Source organism: Mustela erminea, chromosome 10, assembly GCF_009829155.1.
Source record: "Mustela erminea isolate mMusErm1 chromosome 10, mMusErm1.Pri, whole genome shotgun sequence".
In the NCBI taxonomy this organism is placed as follows: Eukaryota; Metazoa; Chordata; class Mammalia; order Carnivora; family Mustelidae; genus Mustela; species Mustela erminea.
Genome location: NC_045623.1, coordinates 61,265,602 through 61,279,547, shown reverse-complemented (window position 1 = coordinate 61,279,547; position 13,946 = coordinate 61,265,602). Strand labels below are relative to the sequence as shown.

Below are 13,946 nucleotides of genomic sequence, written 5' to 3'. Positions count from 1 at the left end.
GATGCCCCCAGCTTTGTTTTTCTTTTTCAACATTTCCTTGGTGATTTGGGGTCTTTTCTTGTTCCATACAAATTTTAGGATTGTTTGTTCCAGCACTTTGAAAAATGTATTTTGACTGAGATGGCATTGAAATTATACGTTGCTCTGGGCAGCATAGACATTTTAACAATGTTTATTCTTCTGATCCATGAGCATGGAATGTTTTTACATCTTTTTATGTCTTCTTCAATTTCCTTCATGAGTGTTTTGTAGTTCCTAGAATATAGATCCTTCACTTCTTTGCTTAGGTTTATTCCAAGATATCTTATGTTTTTTTGTGCTATTGTAAATGGAATTGATTCTCCAATTTCTCTTTCTACAGTTACATTGTTAGTGTGTAAGAAAGCAACTGATTTCTGTGCCTTGATTTTGTATCCTGCCACATTACTGAATTGCTATATTAGTTCTAGTAATTTGGGGGTGGAGCCTTAGCTATCAGGGAAATTCAAATCAAAACCACATTGAGATACCACCTTACACTAGTTAGAATGGCAAAGATTGACAAGGCAAAAAACAAAAAGTGTTGGTGATGTGGTGGAGAAGGAGGAACCCTCTTACACTGTTGGTGGGAATGCAAGTTGTGAAGTCACTTTTGCAAACAGTGTGGCGATTCCTCAAAAAATTAAAAATAGAGTTATCCTATGACCCAACAGTTGCACTACTGGGTATTTGCCCCAATGATACAGATGTAGTGAAAATGAGGGCCATATGCACTTCAATGTTCATAGCAGCAATGGCCACAATAGCTAAACTGTGGAAAGAGCTGAGATGCCCTTCAACAGAAGAATGGATAAAGAAGATGTGGTCTGTATATACAATGGAATATTACTCAGCCATCAGAAAGGATGAATACCCAATTTTTGCATCAACATGGGGGGTACTGGAGGAGATTATGCTCAGTGAAATAAGTCAGAGAAAGACAATTATCATATGGTTTCACTTACTTGAGGAACATAAGGAATAACATGTAGGACATTAGGAAAAGGAAAGGAAAAGTGAATTGGGGGAAATCGGAGGGGGAGATGAACCATGAGAGACTGTGGACTCTGAGAAACAAACTGAGGATTTTAGAGAGGAGGAGAGTAGGGGGATGGGTGAACCTGGTGGTGGGTATTAAGGAGGGTATGTATTACATGGAGCACTGGGTGTTGTACATAAACAATGAATCTTGGAACACTGCACCAAAAACTAATGATGTATTTTATGGGGACTAACATAACACAATTAAAAAAAAGAAGAGGCTGTCACTGAATAAGGATCTTGGAAGTGGTGCTCCTAATTGGCCCTCAGTGGTTCTCTAGCACCCTGTGCTTGATCAGCTCTTTCATAATTCCTTCTTCTTTTCCTTAATAAGTCTTCCTCAGGTTGCAATCACATTTTTATTTCTTTAGCTATTGTTTCATGTCTGATTTCCCTGCTAGACTGTTCCATCAGATGTGGTTCAAGTCTGTTTTGTTTCTTACTATTTCCTGAGGATCTTGTACAGTACATGGAATTGATTATTTTTATATGTATTTAACCTTTACTAGAGGTCATATTGTATTTTCTTAAAGGATTTTGTTTGAGAGAGAGAGAGAGGGAGGGAGGGTGTACATGTGAGTGGGATGAGGGGCAGAGGGAGAGATGGAGGGAGGGGAAGAGAATCTCAAGCAGACTCCTTGCTGAGTGCAATACCTGATGTGGGGCTTATGACCCTGAGATCATGACCTGAGCTGAAATCAAGATGTGGTTGCTTAACCAACTGAGTCACCCAGGTGCCCCTCTATCCTCTTTTTGCCCTGTGACTTTTACTTGAGTTTTGCCTAATAGCTCATATTTTCTGAAAGCTTAGTACAGGAAAGACGGAATGGCTGTTTAATTTTGTTTAGGTCATACCGTTTCTACACCCTCCTTCCCCATTCAGAATGTTCTCCAGCTCAGGAATCTCTCAATCTAGTGGAGGAAAATGCCAACTATGTGGTTTATAAGGCTCTCTTTGCTGAGAGAGCACATGACCAAGACCTTGGTCATCAGATGTATCTGTCCCAGATCTGAATCACCAGTTTTCCTTCCTCTTTCCTTTTCTTGCAATGCCAGTTCCTGGGGGTAGGAATTCATGAAACTTTGGCCCCTGTCTCTGAACAGCAAGTACAAAATGGGCAGGAGTTGTATGAACCCATTTGCTTCAGCTGGTGAGGTTTCTTAGGAAACCTGCTGTGGGACATTGTTTCATCTGGTCCAACTTAGGTAAGGAGAGCTCTTGCCACGCTTGTTGCCACAGGTGATGCTGGAGGCTTTTTAAACATCACAGAGCTGACCCCCTAAAGGCTATTCCTGACAGAACACGGGAGGGCCTTTTTCTGCAGCACGGTAATTAACAAAGAACCTGGGTTCATGATAGGCCATCAGTTCTGCACTTCCACAGATATGCCGTCTGGTATGTATCAAGCAGCACCTTCTCCCATGAGTTCAAAGTGATCCCTCTGTGTACACCATTTTTATAGAGTAGGTATCCGGATGTCTCTGCAAGTGGATCATTGGAGGTGCCAATTATATTAAACAATATTCAGTGAGCATCTACCTTGTGTTGGGAATGATACTAAATACTCAGTTATCCAGGATAGACACTATTACTAACCTCAAATGTCAAGGGAGTAGTTACAGGCTGTCAGAAAGAGAAAGGATGGTGGGACCAAATACCACAGAGTGACAGAGAGATCTAACCTAGTCTAGGGCTCAGGAGTTCCATCCTGTCCTGCACTCCTAAGACCCATATCTGCCAGTGGGTAGCCATGTCTTTAATGCATAGTCTGCCACCTCGCAGGGCCCAGATCTCATGGCTTGTGTTTTATGAAGTGTGGTTGCTGACTATTATTTATTTCTGGGACTTCACGGCCCTTGTAGGACAGCTGCTCCCAGATATTTGACTGGTATACCTACCTGACAGTGTCTTTCTTTGCACTTTTAGCCTTGAGGGAAGGATTGGACCTTGCCAACCTCTGCATTCACTGTGCTAGACAAGGTTCACCTGGCCAGCAGCTGGTATTCAATGAATATAAAAAGGCATTAAAAGGGCACACTGTAGAAAGGAAGCAAGTCCAATACTTGATCCAGGGCCATTTTTACAGGAAACTACTATCCTAGAGTGAAGGGATCAATTCCAATAAGGCAACTCTTAACTACTATGTCACATTATTTGTAACCGAAAAGAGTGTCTTCTGGTAGGATAGTTTAAAAATAATTTTAAAAATTCCTATATAGCAGGGGCGCCTGGGCGGCTCAGTGGGTTAGGCCGCTGCCTTCGGCTCAGGTCATGATCTCAGGGTCCTGGGATCGAGTCCCGCATCGGGCTCTCTGCTCAGCAGGGAGCCTGCTTCCTCCTCTCTCTCTCTCTGCCTGCCTCTCTGCCTACTTGTGATCTCTTTCTGTCAAATATATAAATAAAATCTTAAAAAAAAATTCCTATATAGCATTTCTTATGTATCAGTTACTATTTTTAAGAACTTTGCATTGGTTAAGTTACTCTCAAGATCTATGAAGTGAAGGGGTATCTCTTATGACTCCCATTTCACAATGGACACACAGAGAGGGTAAGTGACTAGCCCAAGGTTACAGTGCCATTAAATGGCAGAAACAGGGGTTGAGCTTGGGCTTCTGGTAATGGAGGCTATGCTCCCAACCACTGTAGTTATGTCAACTTCCTTGGAGAACACAGAGACTAGCACACTCTACTGTGCCTCCTCTCTGAAGATACCCCTCACATCCTATTTTACTTTATGTCATTTCTTACCCTTTAGATTACATTATTGATTCTGGTACCTGAAACCCTTCTTTGCTAGTGCCTGTAAGCCAGGAGTTCATTGACTGAACATAGTTTTGTAATCACATTTTATAGACTGGAGTTCTGCACCAGTGTATGATCATTTCTTATTCCATGAGGGTTTTCATTGTCACATGGCAACCTCATTAAAATAAGACACATGCTTGATCTCAAGAAACCTATGCAATTGTTGCAAACAAATTTCTGTGCTGGCCTGTGTATGAGAGAGGGGAAATGACAAGCGTAAGATGGCTGTTGGTGAAGGGCTCAGTGATTCTACATTGGGTGAACTTTTAAGGTAAATGACCTGAAAAATTACCACCTGTTCTAGAAGCCTAGGAGCACTATGCCCAAGGAAAGAAAGAAAGACCCTTTGGCCATGATGATGACAACCCTGAGATTTCCTCTGGTTGCTGCCTGCAGCTTCTTTGCTTTGTGGTGGATCATTGGAAGCTGCAGCTTTTAAAAACCAGAGGAGCTTTCCATAATTCACCTGAAAATCCAATAGGAAACAGAACATCCTCATTTAGTGATATGTAAAAGGAAGAAATGCCCATAAGGGAAATGCCAGGTGAGATAGAGCATTTGGGAATGTTTTAATAAAAGAATTTATAAAGGGGCAGCTGGGTGGCTCAGTTGGTTAAGTGTCCAACTTTTGGTTTAAGCTCAGGTCATGATCTCGGGGCCGTGAGATTGAGGCCTGCATTGGGCTCCAAGCTCAGCACAGAGTCTGAGTCTGCTTCAGATTCTTTCTCCTTCTGTTCCCTCTTACCTGTGTTCTCTCTCTCAAATAAATAAATAAATAAATAAAATCTTCAAAAAAACCCTTTCAATAAAAGTTTTTAAACTGGCTTTAAAAATAGAATATAATAATTATTAGTGCTTTTTACCAACTATTCCTATTATTCTCCCTTCCTGATTGTCTTGTGATTGGAAAGGGCCATGGGAACATTTATGGCCAATGAGTCATGAGCAGAAGTGACGTGTGCTCCTTCTGGCTGAGGATTAAACTGCTCACATGAGATGCTCTAGAGCCTTCTTTTTTCCCCTCTGCCAGCACATCCCAAAATATACCAGAGTCACTGCTTCATCAGCCTGGGTTTTGGAGCTAAGATGACAATATGGTTGCTGACTAATTATAGAAATGTAAGTGAGAAATAAACTTTTGTTGTTTTGGGCCACTGACACTATTTGTTACTATAGCCTAACCTAGCCTTTAGCTTCTGTCTCTCTCACATCTCTTATAAATTTATTATATATAGCATAGGCTTATATTTAGATATATCAAACAGATATATTCAGATTATTTGAGAAAAAGGCCTTATTAAGCTAAGTGAAAAATCTTAAGAACCTCCCCCTCCCCGACTCTTTGCCCCCAGGAAAGGACTGAAGGAATGTTGTCTATTTCCATTTCTGGTCTAGATGACATCCTAGGGACCTCTGGTGGGCAGACAACTCCACAGTGCTGGAGGAGGTAACGGTTGGGGAGGGAAGCTGTATAAGGTTCTGATATAAACTTGGTCTCACACCAGAGAATTTGATGAAGCTGAAGATTCATAGTGGTTGTACTAAGTGACATTGTATCACTAAATACTTGTCATCAGTATACAACAAATTATAGTTGGTTAGAGATGGGCATGAGGGACAACCAATATTTATTTGAGTGTCTACTGAATGCTAAGCACATGACCAGATAATTTATATTTATTATATTACTAAATTCTCATACTACCCCTATGAGGTTGGTTTTGGCCTGGTTTTCTATCAGCACATGCTCACTCATGAGTTACCCACTGCTCTTACTTTTCCTATTGTAGAATATATTCCTCTAGAATTTGGTTGCACTTGGACTGTGCTTTGTATCCACCCATAAGTATAAGCTTGGAAAGTGCATTGCTCAGAGCAAGAGCCCTGGACTTATCACTGGGGAGCCTTTATCTCTGCCCTGGGTCTGCCATTAATTCTCTGGGTGTGATGCACGATTTCCTTCCCAACTACGGGTCTTGGTTTCCTAATTAGAAAAATGGTGGTTATATTATATTTCAAAGATACCTCGCACCTGTAGCTCTCTAGGAACTGTCCTGATATATCCTAGTCAAATTCACCATTCTTATCTCATAACTTACAGACTGACCAACTTGTCAATGAGACTCAAGTGAGTCCATTATCCTAAATCTGTAACCACCTCAATATTGCTAAGAGCAGACAATGAAAGTCAGGACAGAGTAGTCTTTGAAAAAGAAATCAAATAGAGCTGAGACAATCTATTTTCTATTCTTGTCTATTCTGACTAGAGAATTTCACATATGAATAAAAATAAGCTTTGTATCTTAGAGCTTAATAGTAAAGGTTATTTTTTAAAAAGAAACCAACCTTTTAATTCTATTACTCTGGTGGATACAAGTAAAATAAACAAAAGGAAACCACACTTTTTTTTTTTTTTTGACAGAAAGAGATCACAAATAGAGAGGCAGACAGAGGGAGAGGAGGAAGCAGGCTCCCTGCTGAGCAGAGAGCCCAGTGCAGGGCTCCCTCCCAGGACCCTGGGATCATGACCTGAGCCGAAGGCAGAGGCTTTAACCACTGAGCCACCCAGGCACCTCAGAACAAACCTTTAAAACACATTCCCAGTTCCAAATAACTTCAGCCCATATAGTCATTGAATCATTCAGTCACCCCAAAAGAAAGCTTGTCTCTACATCAATCTCAGCATTATGCAATTAACATGTCTGACAAATATATTAACAATAAAACAATGCTGTTTCTTTTGTGCAAGAAAGGAGGTGTCTGTGTTAGACAAAGGAAAAGTAGATCTAACATAAGTTATTCATAGGCAAAAGTAAAGTTCTTATTAGAGATAAAGGTATCCTAGGCTGTTTTATTTTTATTTATTTATTTCTTTTAAGTAGGCTCCAAGCCCAAAGTGGTGCTTGACCTTATAACCCTGAGATTAAGAGTCAGATGTTCTACTGACTGAGCCCACCAGGCACCTCCTTAGGCTGTTTTAATTAGCAGATTGAGGAAGGGCAGCCAAGGCAACTATAAGTTTTGTCAAGAATGGGATAGAAGAGATTAAAAAGCTCAGCATGTTTTATCCTAAGAGCAATGTTATTAAAGGTTACAATGGAATAAATGATGGAACAAAGGTCAAGGATAAAGTGTCATTCCCTCTTGCAATGGAATATGGTATATTAATTATGCTTAAAAATTTTCTAGATTTTATGATGTTTTGACATCTTGGGTAGCCTTGCTGGCTGGAAGAGATTGCCCTTCCCAGGGTTAATTAATTTCTCTTCAAACAAATATTTCCCCTGCCCCAAATCAACCCAGTCCAGATACTAAACAGCTAGGGACAGTCCTTAGGCTTGAAGCCTGCTGGAATTATTCAGACTAGCCAGTTCTAAGCTGTTTACCTTACCTTGCCTTGCCTTTCCTGTGGAAACCTCAGTAAAAGCTATAGCCTGGGCTTTTGCCTCACTTGTGCGTCCTGACTGAGTGTGGCGCTCCCCCATGTGATCCTGTGATGTCTCATGTCCCCTTTTTGTGGGAAATGTTACTAAACTATTCGTTCAAAAGTGGTTGTCACTCTATCTGTTATCTTATCATACCAGATAAAAATAACATCTTGGGTACAAATTGACACACATGGTTATTTTTAGTATCAGACAATTGAAAGGAGACAGATCCCAGAATGATTCACTGAAAACTCAATGTCTGTACTCAACTGATTGGCATGTTAAAAAACCTGTCAGTATGGATAAAAAACTAAAGGAGCTTTATAGTCATGAAGCATTTTAAAGAAAAATCAAGAGGTTCTCTAGAGTGGGAGGAGTGAGCAGGAGTAGTGGAGAGTTCTAGAATAGACATAAAAATAACAAGACATTTATTGGACACATAATCTGTACAAGGCACAATATAGATGCTTTGTTTATGCCATTCCATTTAATCTTTACAACAAGCTCTCATCCATTTTGGGTTTACTTTGTGTATGGTGTGAGAGAATGGTCAAGTTTCGTTCTCCTGTATATAGCTGTCCATTTTCCCCAGCACCATTTGTTGAAGAGACTGTCTTTTTTCTACTGGATATTTTTTCCTGCTTTGTTGAAGATTAGTTGACCATAGAGTTGAGGGTTCATATCTGGGCTCTCTATTCTGTTCCATTGACCTATGAGTATGTTTTTGTTCCAGTACCTTGCTGTCTTGGTGATCATAGCATTGTAATATAGCTTGAAATCAGGCAATGCGATGCCCCAACTTTGTTTTTCTTTTTCAACTTTTCCTTGGCAAGTTGGGATCTTTTCTGGTTCCATACAAATTTTAGGATTGTTTGTTCCAGCACTTTTTTGATTGAGATGGTGTTGAAATTATAAATTGCTCTGGGCAGCATAGACATTTTAACAATGTTTTTTCTTCTGATCCATGAGCATAGAATGTTTTTCCACCTTTTCGTGTCTTTTTAAATTTCTTTCATGAGTGTTCTGTAGTTCCTAGAATATAGATCTTTCACCTCTTTGGTTAGGTTTATTCCAGGATATCTTACGATTTTTGGTGCTATTGTAAATGGAACTGGAACTCTAATTTCTCTTTCTATAGTTACATTGTTCGTGTATAAGAAAGCAACTGATTTCTGTGCATTGATTTTGTATCCTGCCACATTACTGAATTGCCGTATGAGTTTAGTAATTTGGGGATAGAGTCTTTTGGGTTTTCACACAAAGTATCATGTCCTCTGTGAAGAGAGAGAGTTTGAATTCTTCTTTGCCAATTTAAATGTCTTTTATTTCTTTTTGTTGTCTTACTTGGTGTTGCTAAGACTTCTAGTACTATGTTGAACAATAGTGGAGAGAATGAGCATGCTGTCATGTTCCTGATCTCAAGGGAAAGGCTCTCAGCTTTTCCCTAAATGAGAATGGTAGTCACTGTGGGTTTTTCATGAAGTTGAGTGTTCCCTCTATCCTTTATACTCTGAAGTGAGACAGGAATCCATCAAAATCCTAGAGGAGAACATAGGCAGTAAACTCTTTAACATCAGCCACAGCAACTTCTTTGAAGATATGCCTCCAAAGGCAAAGGAAACAAAAGTGAAATGAACTTTTGGGACTTCATCAAGATGAAAAGCTTCTGCACAACAAAGGAAACAGTCAACAAAACAAAAGGGCAACCCATGGAATGGGAGAAGATATTCACAAATGACATTACAGACAAAGGGATGATATCCAGGATCTATAAAGAACTTATCAAACTCAACACACACAAAACAGATAACCATGTCAAAAAATGGACAGAAGGCATGAACAGACACTTCTCCAAGAAGACATACAAGTGGCTAACAGACACATGAAAAAATGTCCATCATCACTAGCCATTAGGGAGATTCAAATCAAAACCACATTGAGATACCACCTTATACCAGTCACAATGGCAAAGGTTGACAAGGTTAGAAACAAGTGTTGGAGAGGAAGTGGAGAAGGAGGAACCCTCTTACACTGTTGGTGGGAATGCAAGTTGGTGTAGTTACTTTTGAAAACAGTATGGAAATTCCTCAAAAAGTTAAAAATAGAGTTACCCTATGACCCAGCAATTGCATTACTGGGTATTTATTCCAAACATACAGATGTAGTGAAAAGAAGGGCCACATGCACCCCAATGTTCATATCAGCAATGTCCACAATAGCCAAACTGTGGAAAGAGCTGATATGCCCTTTAACAGATGAATGGATAAAGAAGATGTGATTCATATATACAATGGAATATTACTCAGCCATCAGAAAGGATGAATACCCAACTTTTGGATCAACATGAATGGGACTAGAGGAAATTATGCTAAGTGAAATAAGTCAATCAGAGAAAGTAAATTATCATAGGGTTTCACTTATTTGTGGAGCATAAGGAATAGCATAGAGGACATTAGGAGAAGGAAAGGGAAAAGCTAAGGCAGGGAGGAATTGGAGTGGGAGATGAAGCACGAACGACTATGGACTCTGGGAAACAAACAGAGTTTTAGAAGGAACAGGGGTGGGGGAATGGGCTAGCCCAGTGATGCACTGGGTATTATACACAAACAATGAATCATGGAACACTACATCAAAAACTAATGATGTACTACTGTATGGTGACTAACATAATAAAAAAATAAAGATGGGTTATGAAGTGGCTATGAGAACTTAGATAAAAGAATAAAATATTTTGTTAAAAAAAATCTTTACAACAAGCCTATAAGGCAGGTAGTCTTAGCACCCTTTTATATTTCAGAAGTTAAGTAAGTTTATTAAATATAATTTAAGAAATATTTATAGCTTGCTAACCTGGGCCAAGCCTGGTGATAGGCCCTACAGTGAACAAAACGGATTTGGCTCCTGCTCTCACAGAGCTTGTAGATGTGAGGGGACAGCAAGCACTCATGACTGCACCACATGGAGCAGTGAGGGTCACTGTCAGAACTGTCTGGAGAACCACCTAATCTGGGCTTGGTGGCCCAGGTCTGGAGGCAATGACATTTAAGTCTAGGCTTGAAAGATGAATTAGATTTGGATTTGAATAGGCTAACGAGTAGAGAGGAAGAAGAAAAGAAGGAAGGGCCCAGGAAAAGGAAACTGGATATTGAAAACCTTAACGGTACACACAGGCTCCTAAGAGAGAGAGGAATACTTCCAGAGCATAGTTTAAGTTTTGAAAAGGCAAAAGATAAGGCTGCAGAGGGAGACAGGAGAATGAGGGTGAATTGCCTCAAGTCTGATTAGCTTCTGCTTTCTTCTGAGGGCAGTGGGAGCCATGGGTATGTTTTCAGTGGAACTATTACTAGGTCAGAGTTTTCCAAAACTTACCTCCTAGTAAATTTGCAGATGAGACTTGAACCCTGCTTTGTACCACTACCCCAGCATGAGAAAAGATTCAGCATTCTGTCTACAAGGCAGATTCATCTTTTAAATATCTGGCTAGCCATTTCAGGTGTTTCTTTCTCCTTCCTTCCTTTCTTCCTTTCTTTTTTCCTTCCTTCCTTCCTTTCTCTCTTTCTTTCTTTCTTCTTTTTTTTTAAGATTTTATTTATTTATTCGACAGAGAGATCACAAGTAGGCAGAGAGGCAGGCAGAGAAAGAGAGGGGGGAAGCAGGCTCCCTCCTGAGCAGAGAGCCTGATGCAGGGCTGGATCCCAGGACCCTGAGATCATGACCTGAGCAGAAGGCAGAGGCTTACCCCACTGAGCCACCCAGGTGTCCCATCAGGTGTTTCTTAGAACAATATGTTTCACTGGAAATTTTTTTCGGTAATAGAAAACATTTCCATTTTCAGCCACATATAAATAGTTTTCTGTCTCTGAGAATTGATAAATTTCTACACTGCAGTATTCTGAAGGACCATGTATCAATACTTCATCAAGCCCATGGAGTCAAGGTGTCCCTTTTTTCATTTAAACACCAAAGCTTACTGAGGACCTTTGTTTTCAGCACTATGAGTACAAGTGAGCAAGGCAGGTAGGATTTCGGCCCTCATTCATCTTTCAGCCCAACTATCACGGAATAAATTTTATGGCCTCTCCTATGGAAAGAGGAATATACCTTCTACTCCCAGGACTGCTGCAAGCAATGAGTATTATAATGTATTTTAAACACTTTGTGAATTCCAGAACTTTGGTATTTGCTGTCTCCCTCCAATAGAGTGTGAGCTATGGGTGGGCCAGAACTGTCTTGTGTCCTGCTGACTCCCAGCATTTAAGAACACTGCCAGATTGGAAGAACAAATAGAGAAACATGGTGTCAGAGTGGCGATGATGGCTTGTTCAGGCCCCAGATATGTGGGAGTTTACATTTCTCTCTTCACTGACATCAATCACGCTAGACTGCTGTTTCTCAAAACAATGTATCCACAAAGTGTCAAAATAGATAAAATGGAAAATGTTGACTAAGAATCACCATGTTTCTGACTTTAGGAATTAGCAGAATATCTATAAAATCTCCAGTACACTAAGTTTCTGTCATTTGCTTTGCTTTGAATCACAAAACAGTGTTTGTGGATGACACGATAGCCTGAAATGAGTTTGGGGCATAATACTAGTTTTGTGATAGTTACCTAGAGGAATTGTTACAAAAGGAGCACAGAAATCTAACACAGATTTAGTAAATCTTCTTGGGGTGTTGGAAACTTGCAAGTTTTTTTTTTTTTCAGATCACTAATAAATTATTTTAAGGTGGTTGTATTGTGCAGTCCGTGAACACTTTCCTCCAAGACAAGTGACACAACAAATTATCTTAATATTGTGCAATGCATAGCTGGGGCTTGTGAGAAAATCTGCAGAGACAGCATCAAATGCAGATTTGAAAATTCCTGTTTTTTCAACATTTTAGACCAAGGTGTTGACGTGTTCTAGAAAGCTGTTAAATGGCTCAAAAAGGGATGCTAGTGATAATAAATACAACCACAAGAAAGATGCATATAAAAAGCTTGATAAGATTTCTCAAGAAATGTAGAATTGAAAAAAAAGCAGTATTTCCAAATTAATAGATTTAACATAGGATGTTAATATATACCATAAACCAACACAATATTAGAATTAATCATTTGACTGTTTTGTTTATGTTTGTAAAAAAATTTATATTTTCTTTAGATTTTAACTTGTGATTATGGAAAACTTCAAACATAGACACATGTGTCCAGGATAAGATAAGGGAATTCCATATACTCATCTCCAAGCTGTAATTATCAACTGACATTCTTGTTTTATGAGAATTTCTGGGCTTGGGGTCCCCAAATCTGTGTTTTAGTAAGCCCTCCAGTACTTGTAATGCATGCTAAAGTTTGAGAACCATTGCCTTAAGGATAACTACTCTTTGAAAATATAACCATGATAACATTATAATACCTTAAAAAATGGTAATCCCTTGGGGCACCAGGGATTTAGGCGACTTAGTCCTTAGGTGACTGCTTTGGCTTCAGGTCATAATCCCAGGTTCCTGGGATGGAGCCCTGCATTGGGGTCCCTGCTTAGCAGGAAGCCTGCTTCTCCCTCTCCCACTCCCTCTGCTTGTGCTCCCTCTCTCACTGTATCCCTCTCTGTCAAATAAATAAATAAAATCTTAAAAAAAAATGGTAATCCCTTAACATCATCTAATATCCAGGCAATTATTCAAAAGCTCCCAATTATCTGATAGATCTTATTTTTACAGTTTGTTTATTCAAAACAGGAACCAATAAGAACCATATATTGCCATTGACTTAAATCTTCTACACCTTTTAAAAATTCTACTTCTTCCTTTACCCCCTGCCCCTTTGTGCGCCGTTTTTCCCCTTGAAATTTATTTGTTGAAGAAGCTGTGTTGTCTGCCCTATAAAATTGTCTGGATTTTGTTGCCTGTATTTCTATGTTTTTCAACAAACTTTCACATTATTTATTGTAAAATAATAGCCAGAACTAGGGTCTTGATCTTCTTCAAGTTCAATTGTTTTAAGTAAGATCTTTACATAGCTGGTACATTGCCTCATGTGAACAAATGCTGTCAGGTTGTCTTTCTTTTCATAGGTGCTGATTACTCATTGCTTTAGTCCATTTGTTTTTTTTAATTTTTATTTTTTTCATTAGAATTTTGGAAATGTTGATATTTTTATCCCATTATAAGTCTTCCTTTATTAATAGATTAATCGGAATACTATTCTCCAGAGAAACTGCCCTCATTAACTATTATCTAAAATACAGTTTGTATAGAAAAGGAAAACAATAAATGCTCCTTTGATTGAACTGTTTTAAAAGTAGTTTGTTCCCTAGTATTCTTCAGAGGTGACCAATAAGCTTTTGTTATTTTCTTTTCTTAAGAATCACTATAAAGGTAGAAGAGATTTAAATATATATAATGTGTTTAAATCACTATTATTGTATATATTGTTTTATTGATAGCCAAATATAAGTGGTTTGAGTTTTTTGATTTTTTTTTGATTGTTTGTTTGTAGTGAGAGCCATTTTAAATTAGATTCCAAATCTTTTTTTTTTTTTTTGACAAAAAGTGGTGTTGGTTATCTTCACTGCTTTTGTTATAAATAGATTTTCCAGCTCAAAGCTGGGATCAGCCTTCAGAATTTACCAAACACGATGCAGGTACTCAAGTACTCCTTGTTATAG

At 39.0% G+C, this 13,946-nt stretch overlaps 1 protein-coding gene across 1 annotated transcript in view; it reads right to left on the bottom strand.

The window, feature by feature from the left end:
* The window catches only part of C10H1orf87 (chromosome 10 C1orf87 homolog), a 72,187-nt gene that overhangs the window by 41,275 nt on the left and 16,966 nt on the right, over positions 1-13,946 (bottom strand). Inside the window, 1 exon segment of the mRNA XM_032303729.1 lies at positions 4,220-4,331. Coding sequence (XP_032159620.1) covers positions 4,220-4,331 — 112 coding nt within the window.